This window comes from Peromyscus californicus, unplaced genomic scaffold (genome assembly GCF_007827085.1).
Source record: "Peromyscus californicus insignis strain IS unplaced genomic scaffold, ASM782708v3 Scaffold_11__1_contigs__length_118956290, whole genome shotgun sequence".
In the NCBI taxonomy this organism is placed as follows: Eukaryota; Metazoa; Chordata; class Mammalia; order Rodentia; family Cricetidae; genus Peromyscus; species Peromyscus californicus.
Window position 1 is genome coordinate 109,389,597 of NW_026294402.1, and position 23,731 is coordinate 109,413,327.

Below are 23,731 nucleotides of genomic sequence, written 5' to 3' on the forward strand. Positions count from 1 at the left end.
TGGGCTCCAGGGGCATTTCCTCTCACTCAGACACAGAGCCCTGGGTTCTCCAGGTCAGGCAGAGGACTGGTAGTCTCCATGGGCCATTTATTATCATTATTGTGTGTATGCATACACATGTGGGGGCGGCAGGGGCGGGTGAAGAGTGGCATGGTGTTCATGTGGAGGTCAGAGGACAGCTTCGTGGAGGTGGTTTTCACCTTCCACCTTTTCATGGGTTCTGGGGACCTAATTCAGGTTGCTAGGCTGGCATGGCTAGCACCTGTACCTGGTGAACCACCTCACAGTTCTCCATGGGGTCTTCTAAAGAAAGTTTGAAGCTGGCAGGTGGTGCCATGAAACCAGGTTTGGCTTGGCCTTCATCAGGAAGGTGTGGGTGCTGGGTAGCTGTATGGACTCTGAGGGGTGTGAGCAGCCCAGGCTTCATCCCCATACAGAACTGACCTTGTAGTGATTGAATTGTTTGCTTTAGCTTTATTTTATTTTTGAGACAAGTTACCATAGAGCTTAGACTGGCCTTAAATTTGCAGTCCTCCTGGTCCTGCCCCAAATGCTGTGATTTACAGACATACACTGCCATGCTTGGCATAGAACCGAAGGGCTTATTTAAGGATGAAAAGTTTCTCCTCCTCCTCCTCCTCCTCCTCCTCCTCCCTCCTCCTCCTGTGGTCAGATTGTAGCACTCGGAGATGCTCTTTGGGGAGGAGAGTATATTTTCACTTTCCTGTTGGCTCATCCTTGTGACGGACAGCGTTGTATATAACTGCTTTGAGAGTCTATCAGGACAGTGATGTGGGTTCTGACCACTGTTACTGATTTTGAGTTTGTGTTTTGCCCTTTTTTTTCTTTCCTTTTCTCCCTCTCTTCCATGTTCTTTTTTTTTTTTTTTTTTTGGTCTATCCACCTAGCCCTGGCTGGCCTCAGTTTCCTAATTGCTAGGGGTTACAGGCATGGGCCGACACACCCACTCACCTTTTCTTGTTCTCATCAAGAATACCGCACCTTTTTAAAAGACCCAGTCTTTGAGCCAAGCTGCAAAATAATCCCTTCTCCCTAAGCCACCTACAAGTCTCTGAACTGGAGTTCCCTTTTGCTTCATTTGACTCGTTCATGAATTCAGGGTCACAGCTGAAGTGAAACACAACCCAACCAACACGATCGTCTGCAAAGCGCACGGGGAATGGAACGGCACCTTGGAGTTCACCTACAGCAACGGGGAGACCAAAGTCATTGACACGACTGCCCTGCCTGTGTACCCTAAGAAGCTCAGGCCTCTGGAGAAGCAGGGGCCCATGGAGTCCAGGTACGCCTGCCCAGCTCGGCTGCCCCAGCCTTCACTGGGGGACCCATGGGAAACTTCAGCAGCACAGCCAATGGCAAAGGACCATTGTGGCTTTCTCCAGTTGTTTGAATTTCCCCTGCTGGGTCCACTGGGGACAGACCCATGTAGCTGTCAGTTGGGCGGTTCTGCGGTTAGAGAGTGGACTGTCATCCACTGTCCTGGAAAAGCTTGTCAACCCAACTGCCATATTATTGGCCGACTGCAAATTAATCACAGAGTTGCTGGTAATTGAAAGAACTATGCAGGGAAGCGGTGAGAGTTTTCTTTTTTTTCTCTTTTTGACAGACGAGCAATGTTATTTTTAAACTATTGAGTGCTGGCTCAGGTAGGGAACCAACTCCACACGTCCCATGCTCGTGGTAGAAGCACATACGGCTTAGGGACCACTAGATTTCAACACATGAGCTCACTTTAATCTTGCATTCTATTTCTAGGGAATCTATCCATTGACATGGAAAATTATTACATACACTAATGATTCAAACACGAGTTTATTTTTATTTTGAGAAAACAATTCAAGAAAGAGAAACCACCTACTTGCCTAGCATTTGGAAAATGATTAAGTAAATTATGAAATATCCACTTAATTAGTATATCAGATCATGTGGTCACTGAAAATGACAAGCATACAGCAAATTTATAAAAAAAAGTTTGTTTTTTCTCCTCCATTTACATTTTTGTGTATGGGCATGTATGTGCTACCGTGTTCATGTGGAGATCAAAACATAGCTCTCCTTCCACCATGTGAGCTCTTAGCATCCAACTTAGGTGGTCAGGCTTGGTGCAAGTGCCCTTGCCCACTGAGCCATCTTGCTGCCCCTCCCCAGCTGATTTTTTTTTAAATAAAGTTTTATTGAAAACCAGCCATGCTCATTCATAGCAGCACATAGTTGACAAGCTGTTTATGACTGCCCTCCTGCTGCAACAGCTGAGCTTAGCTGCAACCAAGACCCATTAAGACTTACTAGCTGGCCCCTCATGGACAATGTTTGTCAAGGCCTTCTTTGAATCTAAGTCTGCTCTTTAGCAGGAGGGGCTAAGAGGAAATTGTATATGCTGTGGAAGGCTTTGCTGGCACTGGAAGAGTATAGAGCTACATGGGAGACGTGCTTACTGAGTGGAAGCAAAGCAGGGCCCCTTCGCCAGACTGTAGGAGCAGTACCCTACTCCTGGGTACTGGTTTGAAAACCAGTCATACTCATTCATGGCAGTGAATAGCAAACACAGCTTCTCTGTGCTGCTGTGGAGTCATGAACTCATGTTTCCCACCCCAGACTGTTGGGCAGGGGCAGCAGGAAGAGAAAGGGGTGTGGTAAGGAGGCAGTCCACCACAGGCCTCTGAGGGGCATTCCCAGGAGGAGGTTCAGCTGCTCCTTGCCAGACTCTGCCTTGCCTGCCTCTGGGTACTTAGAACCCTGCAAAGAGCAGGAAAGGAACCCAGTGCGGGAGTTTGAGGGGTTGCTGCTGCCTTTCCTTCTCCGTATGATTTTAAACAGTGCTGGGCATGGTGGCTGGCACACGCCTGCTATAACCTAACACTCAGGAAGCTGAGGCAGGACACCAAGCTTAGAAACCAGCCTGGGCTTACACCGTAAGACCCCATCTCGAAAAACAGTACCAAAGACCATATAAGTGAATGCTAGAGAAATCGCACTGTCCACTTGAGACGCCGAGTAGCTGCTCTAAGCACCTGTCTCCACCATCCCTGCTAGGTCCCGAGGGACATTCAACATAACTTGTTTTGTTGTCTCAGCTCTACTGTGGTGCCAGCCATTTCCATTGGCAGACTACCCCCAGTAGTGGCCAGAAGATACTGTCTGCCCATCTAGGCCCTGAAGACCAGTATTCGTCTGGGCAAAGGTCCCGTCTTTGATCACAGAGGCAGGCCTGGACATGCCGCTCTCGCCACACCCTGCACTACTCTGGCCACCTCTTGGGGGCACCCTTCCTACTCCTTCCCCTAGCTTGCCATTCAGGGTTTTTCTTAGTCAGGTTTCCTGTTCCTCATACTCATCTGACATTAGTTTTCTCTGCCAAATGCCACTTGTGTCATTGGGTCTTGAGGATTAAGTGAGTTTCTCTAAAATGTTCAGAGGGGTGCCAGGTAAGGGCTGTGCATGCCTGCTCTTTCCAGAGACTAGGAACATGAGGACAGGTAGTGTGGAGGCAGCAGATGTGTGACCAAGGAGCCCGGGGGCTACCCCTGGCTCTCGTGTTTCAGGACACCTTGACTGGATTCTTGCAGACAGCTGCCTCGATGCCCTTCCCTGCCTGGCCACTGTCATGCCAATAGCTGGCTCAGCCTGAGGGGTTTCCTTTACTACTTGTCTTTCTAGGAACCTCTGGCAGGAAGTCACCCACTACCTGCGGCTTGGTGACATCGACGCAGCCACAGAGCAGAAGCGGCGCCTGGAGGAGAAGCAGAGGGTGGAGGAGAGGAAACGGGAGACCCTTCGCACACCATGGCGGCCCAAGTACTTCATTCCGGAGGTAACCGTCTGGCTACCAGGCTCTGGCCCTGAGTAAGGGCATCTCAGCTTTTATTGCTGCCATAGTTGGATGGAGCAGGGACAGTGTGGCTCTGGCTCGGGTTGTGGGCTGGAATTTGGGTTTCCCCGATAAGGTCTTGGGACCTTGTGCCATCTTGAGGAAAGAAGTCGTCAGCTGACACTTCCCCTGCAGTGTGCCTTCATTCAAAAACCCCTCATTCAGGCCAAGGAGGGGACTGTGGATCTGTACTATCACTATTCCCTCTCCACACCTGGGTGGCCTTTAAGCCTCCCCATTTGAGTACTGCCACAGAGCATGACCTTCTGTGGGTCACATGGAAGGGACATACTGAGCAGAGCTCATTAGAGCCCTCAACCCACAGGGAAGCATGCAACATGCTGTGCGTCCATTTGAGATCAGCCTTAGTTTTGTCTCCTGTGGCTGTGATAAAATTCCATGACAAAAGCAACTTAGAGGAGAAAGGGTTATTTGGCTCACAGTCCCAGGCCATCACTGTGGGCAAGTAGAGGTGGCAGGCACTTGAGGTGGCTCGTCACATCTGCAGTCAGAGTTGGGGAGTAAGCATTTACACATGCATAGCTCACTTTGTCTACTCCTAGCAGTTTAGGATCTCATGGTCTTCCCATGCCATTTAATATAACCAAGATGATTCTGCACAGACAGGGCCACAAGCCTACCTAATAGACAGCCCCTCATTGGTTGATTCTAGATTGTATCAAAGTGTCATGGGGTTGTTTAGTAGGGGTCTGGGGAATACCTCAGTTTATAGGCTGCTCCCCTTCCACCGCTGGATGTGGAGGTGCAGGCAGAGCACCAGAGGCCCAAGGTCATCCTCAGGTGTGCAGCAGAGCCTGGTGGCTTGGAGAAGCAGGCTAGTGAGAGTGGGAAGACTTGAGTCTATCTCCCATCCAGATAATAGACTGATTCTTTGTGAGGAGCCAGGACAGAGTTTTTATGATTACAGTATTTGTATGAAGCTAAGGGCTTATACAAATTTAAATTCCAAGAGCCAATCAGAACAGATCAACGGGGTCAGGTGCTGCTAATCTCTCACTCCCGCTATGAGGATGGGTTATGGTGTCTGGCTGTTGACTGTGGGGTGAGCTAGGGCAGCCTTGTGGCCTGGGTGCGGCAGGGGTGACCTACGGTTAGGAGCAGCAGGCAGGAGCTGAGATGGGGCTGGCAGGCTGCATTTCAGGGCTGGAACTTCAGACTTGATGGTACTTGGGAGACTGCCTTGAAGGGTCTCCTGTGTGGGGGCCTCATTCAGGTGATAGAAATCCTTGAAGCCTTCCTTGAGGTGAGTCCTGTCTTTGAGACAGCTTGCCTGACTTATGTGGAAATTCATTCTTGAAGTTCTATCCCTGGGGCTTGAGAAAAGCCAACAACATGTCTGTTAACAGGAGGGCTGGGGACACATCACCCCGATACCAGGACGGTTAGCGTCCATCTTGTTTCCCTTCTGCCATCGTTTTTGAGTCTTTTCCTCACCTGGTGGCTGATTGTACTGTGACAAACACCTGCCCTAAGCCTCATTGGGTGGGTGGGCTTTCACATCATCTTTCCTCTCTGCTGTTGGCTCATCGGCCTCTCTTCTGGCCCCACTGCCTTGGAAGTCTTTTTTGCCAAGTCATCTGGATAAAAAGGGGTCTTAACAGCTTCTATTTTGGTTATTCCATGGGACTTCTTTTAAAAGCAAATGCGTATAGTCCTAGCTAAGCAAAGAGAAATATACCCTCAGAAATATATGAGCTCAGAAAGTGTCAGGGTTGAGGAAGATAGGCTTGGATGTGAGTTGTTGGGCTCAGGTCTTGGCCAGTCTGTGTGGTCTCCGAGTCAGGCTGGCTGGGTGGGAGGCGTCCTTGCTTCTCAGTCCGCTGCTGTGAGGTCCTCATGTCACACCCCCTCCCTTCTCTTGCAGGGTGATGGCTGGGTGTACTTCAACCCCCTCTGGAAGACACACTGATGGGCGAGGTGCAGTGCTGCCCTCCATAGGCCTGACTGTAGGAATTAAAGTGGTACAGTATCAAGACTCTGTTGGCCTCTGCTGACCCTCTTGTTAGCATTCACGTCAGAGAGAGGGGTTATATACTGTGAAACATGCACCCCAAATTCTGCCTGAGGATTGATTCAAGAGCCAGCTGAGGCCTGAGTGCACACAACACACCCGCCAAGGCTGAACTGGGTCATCTTGAGCTCCTCTGTATTCACGAGGATTGATGTTTTCTATTTTTCACTTTGCCAAGGTAGTTTTGCACTTATGAAGGTATTTTCCACTCACCCAATTCCTGTCACAATGCAGACTGACGTGGCATGGCCAGTTGAAGTCCCTGTCTGCAAAAGGGGCTCATTCCTGGAAGAAGGGCGGGGGTTGCCACTCTTTGCTGATGATTGTTATGATCCAAGTCCACACTCAGGAAGGAGCAAGTGGACCTTCCTGTTGGCAGGGGACAGGAAGCCACTGGTGGCTGATGTGGAAGCCTTCTAGAAGTGAGTGGCTCTGGAGGAATCAGAGCCAGGGCCCCCTGGTAGTTTTAGCCCATCTTCCTGACACTTCTCATGCCCAAAGCATGAACCTCTATGTTCTGCACAGCAGAAAACAAATCACAGTCATGACAAAGGGCTCTGGAAGTTCAATACACGCATGCACACACTACATGGACCACCACTGCCTCATATCTAGTTGGGAAAAGAAAAGAAATAGTCTGTGTATTTTTTTCCCTTAATTTTGACCCAAAATGCAAGAAAGCCACTGTAACTAGGACACCCGAGTCCCCTCAGTCCCAGCTGAGTATCAGTCTCCAGCCTTTGCACAGGTCAAACATAGAACCAACAAAATTGAGAAAAGGAAGTCCAATTTGATTTCTGTTGAGTGCTTAATTTATTTTTCACCGTGCCACTCCAATAATGTTTATAAATCCAGTAGCATGAATGCTTCTCTGCAGTAATACTAATTTTGTGCCTTTTGTCTGCTTTCTTAAGACCAACTGTTGACACTTTGTAGATATTAGACAAATATATTTCCATTAAATACTCTTGTGTCTGGTGTGTGTGTTATTTTTAGGGATTCAAAGTTCTGATTGGTGGCTCTGAGTAATCTCAACTTTTCTCGTTTAGATACTGCTAATAACAACAATAGCTATATTAAAATGTGTATTATGTGTGTGCACGTAAGTGCAGTGCCTGTAGAGGTCAGAAGAGGGTGGTGGATCCCTTGGAGCGGAGCCAGAAAGTGATTGTGAGCAAGCGGCTAGACATGGATGCTGGCAATTGAATACCACCAGTTTTTGCAAGAACAGTATGTTCTCTTAACCACTGAGCCATGTCTTCAGTCCCCAACACTGTTCTAAATACATTGAAAAAGCCCTAGGTCAGCATCACTTAGGGGCTGCTAATCATCAGTTCTAATCATAAGCAAATGATTATGCGTACCATGTTTAGGGTCAACCAGAGCAACATACTTGAGACTCCATCTCTAAACAACAGCCCTGGGAAGAACTGTATGCCTAGATGGAAAGAACAAATTTCTAGAAACACATCCTACTAGGAATGAATCATAAACTAAGAAATTAGAATAGATCTATAAATAGTAAGGAGCTTTGATCAGCCACTTAAAATCTCCCAACCAAAAAATGCCAGGACCAGATGGCCTCTAAGATGAATCCTACCAAACATTTAGAGTTACAACAGCCATTCTGGATTGGTTTGATTTGCCAGATGATGCCCAACACCAAAGCAAGAACAGATTAAAAAAAAAAAAAGACTAGCATCCTGTATAAATATTGGCTCAAATTTTCTTAAATACTAATGCAGCAAATTCCCCAGCCTATTTAAAAGGGTTGCACGTGACATTGCTGAGGTTTATTCTTAGATGGCAAGGATGGTTGAATGCACAATGTATGAAAATTATCGGTGCACAGGCCACAGATTAATAAAGAGGCAAACTACAGTCATCTGAACCCATGCAGAAAAAGTATTTGACAAGATTCAGTAGTACCCTTTCATGATAAAACAAGTCAATACATTAAGTTTATATCCAAAGACCCCGCACACATTACAAAGGTGAGAAGTGAAAGGCTCTTCTACCAAGGCCAAGAATGAGGTAGGAATCTGCTGCTTTTGCCACCGCGAACAACACACTGGCAGAAGTTCTAGGTAGTGCAATTAGGCATGAACAAGATATGATCAGTTGAAAGGACATTCTCTTTTGGTACATGCCATGATCTTATCTACAAAATCCAAGACTATACCAAAAAATTAAATTCTACAAAAGTAGGCCATGCTTTCTTGCTTTGAATGCCTCATTTTTCCCTGTGAAGTGAACTTTTGAAAACAGATACCCATCCTAATATGTTCTGCACTGATTCTGGATGGTGGCTCCACACCAGGGCAAAGCTCCACTAAATGAGCAGGGTGAAGATGGGTCTAACCCCTGCTATTAGTCCAGGCCCACCTGCAGCCTGGCAGGTCCTGCCTGGGACTGGAGAGATGGCTCACAAGAGCACTGACTAGTTCAGTTCCTAGCAGCAGCAGGTGGGGTGGCTCACAACCGCTGGTAGCTCCAGCTGCAGGGCATCTGGTACCCTCTCTGCCCTCTGTGAGCAAGGGCATTACCCCCGCCCCCCGAGTTAAATCTTCAATTTCCTAGAATCTCACTCCAGGTTCTCAGACATTATGAAGCCGTATTATCCTCCCCTTAATTCCACACTTTTCAGACATGGACCTGGCGAACCCCTGGCAGCCTCATAAGCACTGCCTGCACCTTCTATAGCGCACCCAACCTTACCTGAGAGAACACCAGGCAAATGGAGCTCAGTTCCCCAGGCAGCTCCCAACAGCTTAGCATAGCCATGCTCTGCTCTGCTGCCTCCTAGGTGGAGGAATGTGACTGGGCTGCTCCACACTGGAGGCGGGACAAGGGTGAGTAAAACCAGACACCACTTCCCACCACCTGAATACAGCGTCTTGGACTGGCACTCGCTGCTCCCTGTAGACCCTTGCTTTTGGCCAGAACTCCCAGTGTCCAGTTTTGAGAAGTGAGGAAGGCTGGGGGTTGTTCTGCCGTCAGGATGCATGATTGTAGATGCGACTAGTCCAGCAGAGAATGTTGTCCTGACTTCCCAAGATCCCTATGCATGCCAAGTTGAGACTCCTTCCAATTCTTCTACATTGACTACCGTCGCTCCTTGGGCAAGTGTTCCTTTTACTGTGTGAATGCTACAAGAACATGAAACAAAATATTTTGTTTACCTGACTCGGGCCATAAGCATGCACTACATATTCTTGTTTGGTTACTTAGCTCTAATTATGTTTTGGATTTTTGATAGTTTTCCTTTATATAAAGAAAAACACTTTTTTTTTCTTTATATGAGCCCGACTATCATTTTCTCTGTCTTTTCATGTGCATGTACGTGTGTGTACATGTACATGTAGAAGCCCCAGGTTGATGCTGGGAATCTTCAAGCACTCGTCAACTTTTTCTTTTGGGGCAGGCTTTCTCAATCAAACCCAGAACTTGAAGGCAAAGCTGCTGGAGTTACAGGTGATTGACCACACCTATGTGGCATTTGCATGGATTCTAGGGATCTGAACCCCGGTTGTCTGGCTTTTACAGCAAGTCCTTTAACTGCTGAGCCATCTTCTCGGCCCGATCTTGTCTGTTTTTGACAACCTAGAACAAGTGGTCTAACTAGGGTATGTATACCTTCAAATCACACTAATGCCCAGCAGGGTCCATCCCCGTCAGTGTGAGTCCATCTTTGTATGCTCTCCAACACTTAGTGAGCCTGGCGGGTTGTGCCTTTGGTCCCATTTACTTGCCATTTTGATTTCTTCCATCAAGGCCTCATTAGGATTTCCCGTGTGTCTTCCTAATAGCTCTTAGTGTATTCTGGACACAAGCTCCTCCATCAGATACGGGGCAGAGGATGATTACCTTGTTTTACCAAGATGTCCAGGGCATGCCACTGGACAGAGGCAGAATTTGTACTGGCTGACTTAAGGACTTTGTAAGAATGTCAGGATGGGGTTGTTTAAGGACACACACCCTGATCGGTAGAATAGAGAAACATCACTTTTTAATCAGTTTCCAGCACTGGGCCAGTTAAATGGAGGAAACAGACTGGTGAATAGATACTGGTACTGACTAACTGAATCCCACACAATCAACACAATGCAGCACACATCCAGTGTGAAGCTACACAACCAGGAGGCAGGAGCTGGCACGTTTGCCCACAGCGAGGTTTCCCTCCTCGGGTGATCGCTGAGGCTGACTAGTGTTCATCCTCTGCAGTGTTTGTTACCGTGCTTTTCTTTGTAGGGCCAGAAGGCCATTTTATAAAGCCTTTCCCTCAGCGGTTACCAGACGATGCTCATGTTTGCCAATGGAGGACCACATGGCCATGCATGGTGGCTTTTAACAGTGAGCACAGCTTTCAACTGGCCACCACGTGACCTTCAGTTTGGTCCCCATCCTTCACCAAAGCCATCTCAGCAGATCAGACGCCTGATACTCCAAATCTAAGAGCCTCCAGGCCCCAAATGTGTCCCACTTTCTAGTAAGATTGAGATTGTGACAGTGTTGAGGGACACAAACTAGCTTTGGTAGTGTCCACTGAACTAAGGTGGAAAGAAGAGAATTAGGAGATATAATTTAAAAATATGCTCACTGCTAAAAATAATTTCTATGGGTCAGGGGTAATCCAGAGTCGTATCAGGGCTGATGAGATCGTCAGTGGGTAAAGGTGCTTGTGGCCAAGCCCGAGTCTGATTCTTTGCACAGACAAGGCAGAGAACTGACTCAAGTTATCCTATGACCTGTATGTCAAAGTCCCAGTCATTTTTGGGGGGCGTGTGTGTGTGTGTGTGTGTGTGTGTGTGTGTGTGTGTGTGTGTATGTGTGTATTGAGACAGGTTTCCCTTTGTTGTCCTGGCTGTCCTGGAACTTGCTCTGTAGATCAGGGTGGCCTCAAACTAAGAGATCCACCTGCCTCCTGAGTGCTGCGATTAAAGAAGTGCACCACTACCACATGGCTTAAAGTCCCAGTCTTTAAAAAATTCAAATATTTAAAAAGCTTTTAGAGTCTCTTATCTGTGGGTTCCTATAAAATAAAAAGTTAAATACTTATTTCAAGAGGGATGAACCACAGCAGTTATAACTGGAACAAAGCAAAACCCAAATCCAACTGTATAAAGAGCTCAGAGACTGACATTTGGGACTTACTCATCATCTCCTGGGTTCCCAAGAGCTTGGGCAGCCCCAGCTCTCTGGTTCTGCCATCAGCAGCACATGCAGGTGTCTTGTAGGCTCAGGCTGGCTTCACCTGACACCAGCTACTGTTCATGATGGTCACCCCAAGGGCCTGGCATCTCCAGTCTGCTGGAGTCCCCATTACAACTGAGGAAGCACCTTCAGTGGTCTCCTGGCTTCTCTTCAGGGACTCCAACCGTGCTACATGGTGCTAAGCCTCAGCTTCTCTCCATGACCTCTTCAATCCTGGGATCTCCACTGCCACTGAGGCTGTAACATCACCAGTGGCCTCTTCCAGTGCTAAGCCTCAGCTGCTCTCCATGACCCTTTCATGCCTTCAGTGCTAGTACCACACGGGAGACTCTTACACATTACTGAGTTTGGCTACCAGCATGAGATACAGCCTTGGCCTCCTCTGGAACACAGCTTCTGTATGCTGACCCTGAGGACATACTTCCTAGAAGATTTCACCTCATTGATGCTGGTCTCTTATTAGTCATAGACGATTCTTCAGCCCCAGCTGACTAGCATCCACTGTCCCAGAAAAGCAAAGGTTTCTTTAATGGTACTGGTCTCTTGTTAATCACAGCTGAGGAATCGATAGATTCTTAAAACTCATGGACAGCCTTGATAGTTTCTGCTTCCCTCTTCAAATCCAGGCTTCCATCTGCATTCCGCTCAACACTCTTATCTTCCAAGTTCTCACAGAAAAGCCCAAAGCTCTGAGCACCCAGGCACTTCCGACTCTGGCACCACTTTCTGTCCTAGTCTGTCCTCTGTTGCTGTGATAAAACACTGTCAAAAAGAAAGGCTTATTCTATCTTACAGGTCAGATTTATCTTTGAAGGAAGTCAAGACAGGCACGCAAGGCAGGAAATGAAGCACAAACTGCAGAGGAATGCTGTTTACTGGCTTGTTCTTTAGATAACTCAGGACCACCTGCCCAGGAGTAGTACTACATACAATGGACTGGGCTCTCCTACATTAATCACTAATGACCCACAGGCATATTCATATGACAGGATGATGGAGGCATTTTCTCAGTTGAGGTTCCTCTTCTTAGGTGATTCTAGCCTGTGTCAACTGACAAAAAAATCCAGCACACCCACAAAGACATAATTAAAGATAAAAATAAATCTTAAACATTTATACCATCATCATGGCACACGATTGTAGTCCCAGCATTCAGAAGACTGATTCAGGAAGGCCATGAGTTCAAGACATACACATCTCAAAACAAAAACCATGATTTCATAATTTGCTTAATTTGATCAAAGATACCTGCAGGAATTATACTCAGTAGCAAATGAGTACCAGCTTTCCTAGGGAGAGGAGGAAGAAGACAAGGATGGTGCCGTTTCCATGGAGTATTGCACCAGATGCGTGTCTGAGCTGGTTGGTGCACTGGGGCAAAACAATTAAGTACATATCCACTGCAAGTCACGAAGCCTACCACTCGAGACCTCTGAATAGCTGCTAGAATGCTGATGACAAGGTCAAGTACATGCCATTCTGTAAAAATGTGCGTCTATAGTCTAACAAGTAGAAATTAAAATCTTAGGACAGTATTCACCAAACTTTTTTTTGAGGCAGGGTCTCATGTAGTTCAAGGTTGGCCTTGAACTCACTATGAGGCTGAAGATGACCTGAAAACTCCTGCATCAGCCTCCCATGTGCTGGGATTTTAAGTGTGAGCCATCATGGCTAAAATACAAGTGCATATATATAGTTTTATTTATGTGTATGGGCCTGTGTCTATGGTACGTTTGTGGGTACCTGTAGAGGTCAGAAGAGGGCGTTAGATCCCCTGGAGCTGCAGTTACAGGCAGTTGTGACCTGCCCAGTGCGGGTGCTGGGTTTGCAAAAACAGCAATCGCTCTGAACCACCGCTCTCTCTCTCTCTAGTCCCTAAACTACAAACTTCAGGTATATATGCAACCACAACCACCACCACCACCACCACCACCACCACCACCACCACCACCACCACCACCACCACCACCACCACCACCAAACAGGCATTCCACAATGTACTCAACAAGGGAGTCCAGGATAGATGAAAAGGCTGAAAGGTAAAGTCATCAATTTCCTAGAAAGGAACACAGAACAGGCACTGGCTTTGTGGTTTTCAGAAAAGATTTTTTTAAAAAGTATTACAGCTTGTCATGTACTGTGTATATGTCTTGGGGGGTGGGGGTGGGGACATGTGGCGATCAGAGGACAAATTGAAGCAATCTCTTCTCTCCCTTCCATTATGTGCATCCTGGGGACTGAACTCAGGTTTCCGGCTTCGCAGCAGGTGCCTTTACCCATTGAGTCAGCTCACCAGCAGATGAAAAGAGTTTTTAAACAAGCTACAGAGAGCCATATACATACAAAAGATTGAAAAAGATTAATTTCTAATAATCTGCAATATGAACACTGAAGTCTTCATGGACAAAATACTTCATGGACATAAACTAATGCATTTTCAAAAGACAAAACAACACAGCATAAAGCAGAACACACAACTCTGAGAAAGTACGTTTCCAAATGGCCTACACCGTATGGGTGAGCTGAGGAAGACAAAATAAATATAAGGAGTCATTATCTGTTCTCCCTGAGCTGGGCGTGGTGGCTAGTGATCTCAGCATGGGAGACTGAGGCAAGAGGACCACAGTGAGTTCTAGGCAGGAGAGGAAACGAAGGTAGGAGAGAGGATAAGCAAAAGGCTGGTGAAGATATGGATGCAACAAAGCACCTTGCCCTGAAAATACAATGGTAGGCGAATGGCCAGAGAAATGCACACAGTAAGCAGCAAGAGGTCTTACCTTCTTGGCATTATTTGCAAATGACCATCAACAAACCAACAAAAGAATCAAGGTGTATGTTTGAGCAAGCTGCAGCGCAAAGGGAATATTACATATTGATGAAAACCATCCTTCAGTTGTTCCTAACATAGATTGTGTTTACAAATGCTGCACAAAAGCCGACTAGGCAAAGTCTGTACTCCATGATTCCACTCATGCAGCTCAAAGAATAGGTGTATTTAACCACGCTTAGAGAAAAATACTGAGGTGAGAAGGGCATCCATCAGTCACTGCTGTAAAAGCTAAGATGGAGAATGTGCCACTGGCAGTGTCTGGGAGGAAACAGAAGTTTCAGGAAAGCAACCTCTGCTATATTGATCCTAGCCTAGGATATAAATTCGCCTGCCCTTTTGTAATTCGCCATGGCAGATACACATTTCATTTCAGTCAGTCACAGCACTTCATTAGCTTGTTTCCTCATGGTGTCTTACCACAGCAACCGCAGGCTGCTGCTCAACTATATGCCCACCTATTCCCCACCTCGGTGGGGTTAAGGGCAGCAAGGCTAACATCCAACAAAAACCATGGTAAGCAGCAGCCACTGCAGCCAGATGTAAAAGAATGCAAGATCAGTTGTCTAATGCTGTAGATACACTGAACAGTATTAAACTGTGTACTTGTGTGTAGGGGCCAGAGGGAATGTCAGCTGTCCCCTTCAATCACACCCCACCTCTCTCTCTGAACCTGAACCTTAACCTCAACAATTCAGTTAAAACAGTTGGCCAGAGAGCTTGAGGGATCCCCATTTCTCCTCCCCTGACCCTAGAAGCTGAGTTACAGCTTGGGTGCTAGGATCAAACTCAGAGCCCCACGCTTGCATAGCAAGCACGTTACTGCCTTACTTTACACTTTACTGCTGAAATGTGTACTTCAGCACCATTTTTGGCTAGTGTGTACTATATATGCCAGGCAAGTATTTAACCAGCAAGCAACACCACCAAGGCTGTAACCATTTTCAAACAGGAAGCAATAGCTCAGAGGGTTCCTTGGCTATGGAAACACCGTAGTATAGAGGGTGCTTTCACACTGTCCAGTCTTTGACCTCCTGGTCATCGCTCAGGCACTAAGTAGGATAACAATGTTAGTGTGAAAGCCAAATTCTGCCTTGTTTACACTATAAGCACTGCCACGTAACTGCAATCTAAAGCTTCAAGGTTACAATGCTGAACTTTCACTGTGAAACTGTGTTAGTGATAACACTAGGGATAAATTTAGGTTTGGAACAATCTTATAAGCTCACCAGCTGACACTCCAGTTGTGGTAAAACTACCACCTCCTTACACCCCCACCATAGCACCGTGAGCTCCAGACTGTCACTGTGTGCTTTCCAGACCTGGCTGTGCAGTCTTGGAGCCCTGGGGAACGGGTACTCCGCACAGCCTGACCTCCTCTTTCCTTCCCTTGCCTGATCCCAAAAAGTCATAATGAGGGATATTTATTCTGAGTAAAAAGGTGAAATTCTAAAAAGTGGTTTGAGTTGAAGTTATTTTTCCACACACTGACTAAAACCTTCATAAGGTGAGCAGTGGGAGATGGGATCAGAACACTCTGCAGATCCTTTCAAAAACAAGATCTGCAAAAGACAACACTTAACACAAAATTTGAATTAACTTTATTTCCCTTATGGTCAATAACTTCTCTGCATTGAATTGTAAAGCAACAAAGTAAGATAAAATCCCCCAAATGACAAGGTATCAGAAATCCAGATTTAGTTACACTTTATTTGTGAAAATGTTCAGCCTTTTTTATTGGTCTGTAAAAGAACCATCATCCGGGTCAAAAATGAATTCTATAAATCAAAGAATATTCTACACCTTGAAAAAGGAAATCAGCAGTAACATTCTCACAGAACATTGTAAATTACGGTTTCTTCATAAAAGGTACATACTATTCTGTACTTTCCCACCAAAAGCAGTGGCGTGTTGTATAAAAAGTTCTCCTGCGGCAGGAAACCTTTCTCTCTCACTTTACTAAACAACTGGATAAAGTTTTCAAGTCTGTATAAAGTTGCCTATAAGCTGGAAAATGAACATGTTCAATCTCCATTTATATTTTAGTGCATCTTTTGACAATTGTCACATTTGTAATAAAAGTAAGAAAATGCCTATATAGCACTAAAGAGTGTTTCATCAAATGCTTAAGGTATTAAAAAACATGGAGCAGTGAACAGAAATCATTGTGATGAACAAAACTGGTATAAAATGAGGAAAATCCAGGCAAAGTTTACAAATCCTTTGTCATTTTGAAGAGTCACAGAAATGAACTTTGGATACCTGTCCACTTTAAGCGCTCTCCCCTTATTCTTCATGAAAACACGGTGCCGACCCAGTACTAAGGTGACAAAGCCATCCCAGGCAGCAACGTTCTGTGTGTGCTTGCCATGGTTCCCAAAGGATAGAAATTTAGCCCTTGAATGAACAATGCATGAAATCTGCTCTGTAAGTACCTGGTGAAAACACCTGCTAACCGCAGTGTGGATGCCTGAACACAAACACCTACCCAGGCGCTAACTACACAGAGGCCCACCGTCAGCAGCAGCTGTTTCCGGCGGCAGCGAACAACAACGTGGACATTTGATGAAACATTCTTCACACTGGAGAAGCAGGAAAATAAATAGAGTTCACGGACGCAGACTCTCCTCTAACACTTCTTTCTCAGACCTGGGCTAGTTTGTTTACTGGTCAAGAAGCTCTTGTTACAACTGTCATTTGTGTCTTACATATTGCTATTTGGGTAATTCAAATAAAATGCAGGTCTTGTAAAAGGACAAAAAAAAAAAAAAAAAAAAAAAAAAAAAAAATTGACAAGTACGCATGTGCCAGGGACCAAATTAGAGGGTTCTTTGGTGCAATTAGTCCAAATTTTCAGATTTGAAGGGTAATATGTACCAATAATAATAATAAAAAAAAACTTCTGCCAGATGCTCACAGCACGGCTCTGTCTTGTTTCACATTACAATCGAAAACAGTTGTTCTCAATAAATCAATTTAATTTTTAAATGAGGCATTGCCAGAACATTTTGTACATTGACCTGGCCCAGCGATGATTCTGTACCCTTGGTGCTGTGAGACAGGACATGAGCTGAAGGCAAAGACGGGTTCTCTCGAGGACAACTGCTGCAAGTCAGGCCAGAACAGTGTGTTTACACAGTCTTCTTAGAGATTTTCTTGCCTTTCTTAAAAACTAGTTTATTTTTAATGTAGCCGCGCTTCCTTTTTGTAGTCTAGAAAGAGAAGAATGCATAGTGTATTAGTTCAGGTCTCCTACAGACTGAAGCACCTGGACACACCCAGCTTACTCTGGTATGAAGACTTCTATTGAGTTTGTTGCTAGTCTTAGGACAAGACCCTTGAATGCTCAGTGTGCACCTCTGTCATGTAAGAAGGCTGAGGTGAACGTAACTAGGCCCCTGGCTGTAAGAGGATCACCACCGCATCTCCAATCTCCCTCCTCAACCACTACATGCTCAGCAGTAACAATGACAGATCCCAGGCACCAATCTAAGGCAATAGAAAGATGATGCCTCAGCATCCAAGGGAATGGGCTATGTCAGAAATACAAGTTAATACAGCCATTTTCAGAGCCCCACTTTTCCCATCTGCAAAATGAGGATGACTATCCACCTTCAAAACTTAAAATACAAAGATCACTTGGCATATTCTGTCATGTTCTTTTAGGAAGTAAACACTTCAAGATGAATAAACATTTGAGTTTCATAAATCTTATAAAAATAAAGCATTTTTTGACAACTTGGCATCTAACTATAATATGAATGTTATGTGGGTATATGTGTGCATTTAGGTGCACATGCACACAGAGGTCAGAGGTCAACCTCCATTGTTCTCCACCCTGTTTTTTGAAGACAGTCTCTCAATGAACCTAGAACTCACCAATTCAGCAAGGCTGGCCGGCCAATGATGGATCTGCCTGTCTCCACCAGTGCTGCCATGCTTTTCATGTAGATGCTGGGGATCAGCAATCACTTTACCCACAGAGCCATCTCTCCAACCCTACAGATGCTCTCTGATAGACTACTGTAGCAGATGTGGTGGTGGAAACTGCTACAAGACCATCTGCTAAAGCCAAAGAATGGCCAGATCCAAGATCCCGAGGGAAGCACTGCAACACCAAGGAACTAGGTTTCTACAGTAAATACACCTCTTCAGGGAGGCTTCAAAACTCAGGTTAAAGACAGCAGGTTCTACCTAGAAAAGGCACTTGTCACCAAAGCTGCTCTTGAGGTGATCCTCAGAATTTCATGGTAGAGAGAACTAACTACTACAAATTGTCTCCTGACCTCTGTGCCTCAGGTGCTATGGCATGCCTCCTCCATTCCTCAAATCAATACATTTTTTAAAAGAAATTTCTATTTATCATACATCTAGCCAGCATGGTGGCACATGCATTCCCAGCATTCTGGAGGTGGAGCCAGGAGAACCCCTCAGACCAGCCTAGGCTACAAAGCAAGATCACTTCATAAAAGTAAATAAAACATCACTTTTAAAGTAAAAATGACATAACCTGTGCTCTGATATATTTAGTGTATACTTTAACAGTTTAATGAACTGTTCTGGGTTATGGAAACACCTAAGCACCCTTTGGAAAATGGTAACAGATCAGTTTACTAGTCAGAACTATGCTCCGAGAGCCTGCCTGCCTGCCTGGCCATCAATCCCATCTGCACCCACTCCCTCACTGTCAGGTATCTTAGGTTAAGAGATCTACCCAACTTAATGAGCAATAATTACCCCCAGTAAAAGACTTCCTAGTCCACTGTTTATTAGAAAAGGACTGCAATGGTCTCCTTCTAATTCCTGCCTACAAGCTCTGTTATAATAATTACATCAAAAAATAAGTAGCTTAAGAAAGATGACTTAGCTGGGCAATGGTGGCACATGCCTTTAATCCCAGCACTCGGGAGAGTCCAGCCTGGTCTACAGAGTGAGATCCAGGACAGGCACCAAAACTACACAGAGAAACCTTGTCCCAAAAAACCAATTAAAAAAAAAGAAAGAAAGAAAAAGAAAAAAGTGTTTAGTTTTTGCTTCAGAAGGCCTCACTTGACTATGTATATACAGGCAATTTACTGCAAATGAAAGCCCCACTCAGAGAGTAGAACTTGAACAGAACTGTACTTTAACCTGAAGATGAGAAAGCAATAACTACAATTCTTTTAAGTTTGACTTTCATGCAGGTCTGGGCAGTAATGGCCACAAGTACTGATTAGAAGACATCCCAGTAATGGGCACAGCACAAACTGAAGTAAGAATGCCTCTAGAAAAACTTACTGGGCTCACCAATAACCAGCAGGCCACCTGGAAAATTGTGGGTCAAGGCTGCTCAAGTGCTCCCTGTGAGAAGGATTCTTATAACCCTGTATCTACCTTGTACAAGCAGTCATGTTCTTTATGAGAGTTTTCAGCACTTTCCATATCAGCCTCCTGAACTACCAAGCTCGAGCTATCCTTCTAGCAAGACGACTTCACTGGGGACCCACCTTCTTTGACAAATACTTCTGTTTGGGGAAGATGTTGGTGACTCGAGGCTTGTGACCTAGTGTCTCCCTGTTGTCAGGTGCTTTCACTTTATATATCCTGACAAGCCAGTGCTCTGATGTAAAGGCTTCCTCCAAATGCTTGAATTTAATGTCCTTATTTCCAATCTCGGCGTTACGGGTTCGGTCAAAACCTGGAGGTGTTCGAAAATCTAGCTGCAAAAGTAACACCAGAACCAGATGTCAGTCAGCTTTATTGGAAAACATTCAGTACTGCAAAATAGCAACTGCTATCAAAGGGTATTGAATGACTGTCCTTAAATAAGAAACAGAATGGAAGAATGAATCGAAACAGGTCTTGATACCCAAGCAGGAAGAAATCATGAAGAAAAAAAAAAAACCTAGACACAGATTATGTTTCGCAGGGTCCTTAAAAATAGATGAGCAGTGTAAGTATGGTGTTACATGCCTTTGATCTGAGCATTTAAGAGGCCAAGGCAGGAAGATCTCTGACTCTGAAGCCAGCCTGGTCTGCTTAGTGAGCTCCAGGCCAGCTAAGGCTACATGGTGAGAGGCTGTTTCAAAAGCTGCCCCACCAAAGGGACAGGAAGAAGGTGCTTCCTTTCACCTTAGGGCTTCACAATGACTATCTGTTTCATTCAGCTCTCATGCATGGGACTGACTCAGTCTAAACACCACCATCTCTTTAGATAAAAGAAATGCCCACAGAGACAATGCTCTGGTGTCTTGAAGGGGCAGCTCCAACAGAAGCTAAGCCAGCCTGAGACTTATGAGAAATAAAAGGACAATGGGCATCCTTTAAGAGATTTTTAAACAGACACGAACCTAAACTTTAAGACAAAAAAAAATCCCTTTTCTAAGCAGTGTAAAACCAGTCTACAAAGCAATAGGGAAGTTCTTGCTTGTCCGCATAACAGACAAATTACACCTCCTGCCCTAACATGCATGCTTCTTAAAGGCATGAAGACCAACAGGGCTTAAATAGTTCATAAACCTTAAGAGGGAGAAAAAACCTCCTCCATGCAGAGAACTCATCATTTATACCAGAAAAACTATTTTCTAGAGTAACTATTAAGACCAGGTGCTTTTTTCCTAGCATGAATTTGGATCCCATGCAAGTGGTCTTTAAATGAAGCAAACACAAATAAAAATTATATCTAGATTATTGTGGGCATGATGTTTTGCTTTTAAAGCCACCTCCAGAATGATCACAGGTGAATAATGAAGCAGATACCCACTTATACCATCTACCAGAAAGCAACACGGAAAGCAATGATATATAAATTCTCCTAGATCATGCTAGCCACCATCACTGTATTTTACAAATGGATAAAATTTCACATTTTGAGGTTCAGGCAAACCCTTTCAAGTTAGAGATAACATCATTTCCCGGTAGAAAAGTAAACAAATAATTCCTCTAATTTTTAAGTTACCAAGCTGAGTAGAAAGTAATGTACAATTCGTTTTCACTGACAGCTTGGAATGAAACTATCAACTTGGTTTTACAGGCTATAAAACGGATTAGCAATAGTTAGGGGAGACACTTTCCCCCCAACCCCCACGACTTCTTAGGTTGGGATGAATCCTGCAACAAAAGACAGAGTGATAGCAGCAAAAACCAGTTTATCAATACATGCAACACAGGCGAGGAGAAACTTCAATCAAGTGTCTCGGAGCAATGGCTTAGAATTGCATGCCCAGACCACACTCAACAAAGAACAGTAAGCTGGTGGAGAGACAAGGAAAGAAGGCTGAGGGCCTTCTTCAGAGAGAGGAAGTGATGGCAAGTGTGCCTGTGGGGAAAAGCTGAGCGTGTGTAAAGTCTGCTTGCAGACTGCTTTGGTGCTCTCTCTGGACTGAAGCATGTAGAGTTAGCATTATCTTCAGTAAATGAGAATTTAATTTGTGCCTGTAAGGCAGGAATGAGGCTGGATGAAGAGAGTGTACCTCTGTTTGCTGTTAATTGCTTTTAGTGCAAAAGTAATTTTTAAATGTCAGAATAACATATTTTGGTTTCCATCAAAAGTCAAGTTATCAATCTAAGCCCCTCCCCCTTTATTTACAGACAAGAAAAAGTCATGGGTATAATATTTTTTTCTCTAACATATCACAAAAAAAATCAGAAATTGAGCAAGGCATAAAAACACGTAAGTCCAGCACTCAGAACACCGAGTCAAGGGGATCAGGGGTTTGAAATCTAAACAGAATGGGAAAGAAGCCTTGCCCATTTCTCTCCTGTACAATTAAGACATCATTATTGCTTTTTTTTTCTTTCCAAAGAGCTTATAGGATCCCTCCCCATTTGAATAAAGGCTGTAGAACTGATTGAACCAACCTGCATTTCTCCAAATCTGTAGTATGACATTTTATACATAAGGCAATTTAACAGAGTAGGAGATCCAGCTTTGTCTACACGGAATTCTCCCTGCTGGGTGAAGTAGTCTCCTTCCTATGGAAAAAAACCACAAGTCCAAGGTCAGCCCAACATAACACACTTAAAGCTACAGGTGGTAGCTGCAGATGTAGCATCAACTCTTTTTAATCCCCCAGCCCCAAAATTAATCATGTCAGATTTCCAGCCACAGTTAAAAAGAATGAGACCAACTCTGGCTCCACGCTTTAACACCAGGTAGAGCTAGCTCCTAGCAACTGCCCTCACTTACCACTTCTTAGAGCTTACCCTCAAGTTTCCCTAATGAACTCCAAAATCTTCCTTTAGTTGCAGACAAGAACATTCAGCAAACTAGAAAGGATAGATAGTACTATTTTTGTAGTAATTTTTATTGGGTTAATTTATAAATTAACCTTCCGACAGGATAGTTTGTTACTGTTTTAAAACTATAATTTCAGATAGTAAAAATGTAATTTCTGATTCAGACATTCCTTTTATAGAACTATATTTTATAGATACTTATATATGATTCAAATAATGAATGCATAAAATTAATTACTATGCATAAAATTATTTACTATGCCAGGGACATAAATGCTCATCATAGAGAAAAGTTAGCCAAGCTAGGTAAACCAACACACCCAATGGAACACTCACTATAAGGGTTAAAAAAAAAAAAATGAAAGAAGATGGCCACAGTTTAACACAGATTCCTAAGGCCTATGGAAGCAAACAGCATATATACCTTGTTTCTAGTAAGTTGCTTAAATAAGAATTATAGACACAAAATAGTATTAAAAATGACCAGGGTTTCTACTAACTGACAACACAGTGCAGTACAGTGTGTTGTGAGTGCGCACACTGCACTGTGAGGTGTGTGCACACTGTAGAACGGTGCATCATCTCACACACGCCCTTTTCTGACAGCACTGAAGTCTAGTCTCTCAGCAGCTCTGCAAGTACATATGCAGATAATACCTATGGAAGGAATGTGTTCTTTCCTTGTGAGGGATAAACTCTTTTCATACTTTGTATTATCTATTCACAAAGGTTAAAAATAACATATTTAAAAAGCACAGAAATTTATTTGTGTGTGCTCAAAATACGTATTTGGAAACAATAATCATGTTACAACTTTTAATGGTGCCGAGTAATTCACTAACTAAAATCATGTTTTAAGAGAATGAAATTTCAGATTAATCTAATGTAAGGAAATAGTGTTGGTTAATTACAGCTAAGGGGGAAATGTCATAGCATTTTCACCTGAGCAGGACACCTGGGACTGTGCCTCATCTTTGTTTCTGTCTCATCTTTTGTGCCTTCCTCACCTAAGCACAATTCTAGCTACCTGTCTTGAGAAGGTGGGTGGCATAAATTAAATCTAACTACAAAGCAATTTTCTCTGAGGACAAATAGAGGCATGGGTGTAGGGCTCTGGGGAGGAGGTGACAAGTGTGTGGAAGAAGAGGCATTCCAAGACAGAATATTAAAAACACATGTCAGATGAGTTAAGCAAAGAAAGCACAGGCAAGTTTCAGGGGCCAGAGTACCCCGGCAGTGGTACAAAGTTAGCCAAGAGACCAGCCAAGGAAGGCTAGGTTTAAAGGGCTTGCACACCAGGCAAGAGTTTGGACTTTTTACTAATGCTTTGCCAAGAGATATACCATACTAAGATGAGGCTTAAACTACATTACTAAAAATATTTTTAACACCACTGCACACATAATCACCCATCTTCAGTGGCGGTAACCTAAGTCTTGCCTTGGGCACCATACTAATTCTAGATCCTAGAAAAAGATCCAATACTCAAAGCATTTATGTTGATTGGCATAAAATAACTTGCCTGGAGCACCTAGCTGACAGTTTTAATTCT

General features: G+C 44.4%; 2 protein-coding genes across 3 annotated transcripts in view; one reads left to right on the forward strand and one right to left on the reverse strand.

Annotated features, from left to right (window-relative positions):
- Window positions 1–6,888, forward strand: part of Osbpl10 (oxysterol binding protein like 10) — a 248,742-nt gene extending 241,854 nt beyond the window's left edge. For both annotated transcript variants that reach the window (XM_052723469.1, XM_052723478.1), the window contains 3 exons: window positions 1,121–1,303; window positions 3,679–3,832; window positions 5,775–6,888. In XM_052723469.1, the coding sequence (XP_052579429.1) occupies window positions 1,121–1,303; window positions 3,679–3,832; window positions 5,775–5,819 (382 nt within the window). In that variant the 3' untranslated portion in view covers window positions 5,820–6,888. The remainder of the gene's footprint in view (window positions 1–1,120; window positions 1,304–3,678; window positions 3,833–5,774) is intronic.
- Window positions 6,889–15,546: 8,658 nt separating this feature from the next.
- The window catches only part of Stt3b (STT3 oligosaccharyltransferase complex catalytic subunit B), a 79,101-nt gene continuing 70,916 nt past the window's right edge, over window positions 15,547–23,731 (reverse strand). Inside the window, exons 14-16 of the mRNA XM_052723492.1 lie at window positions 21,802–21,915; window positions 19,449–19,661; window positions 15,547–17,174 (exon numbers count right to left, since the gene is read on the reverse strand). Of these exons, the coding sequence (XP_052579452.1) occupies window positions 17,094–17,174; window positions 19,449–19,661; window positions 21,802–21,915 (408 nt within the window). The 3' untranslated portion in view covers window positions 15,547–17,093. The remainder of the gene's footprint in view (window positions 17,175–19,448; window positions 19,662–21,801; window positions 21,916–23,731) is intronic.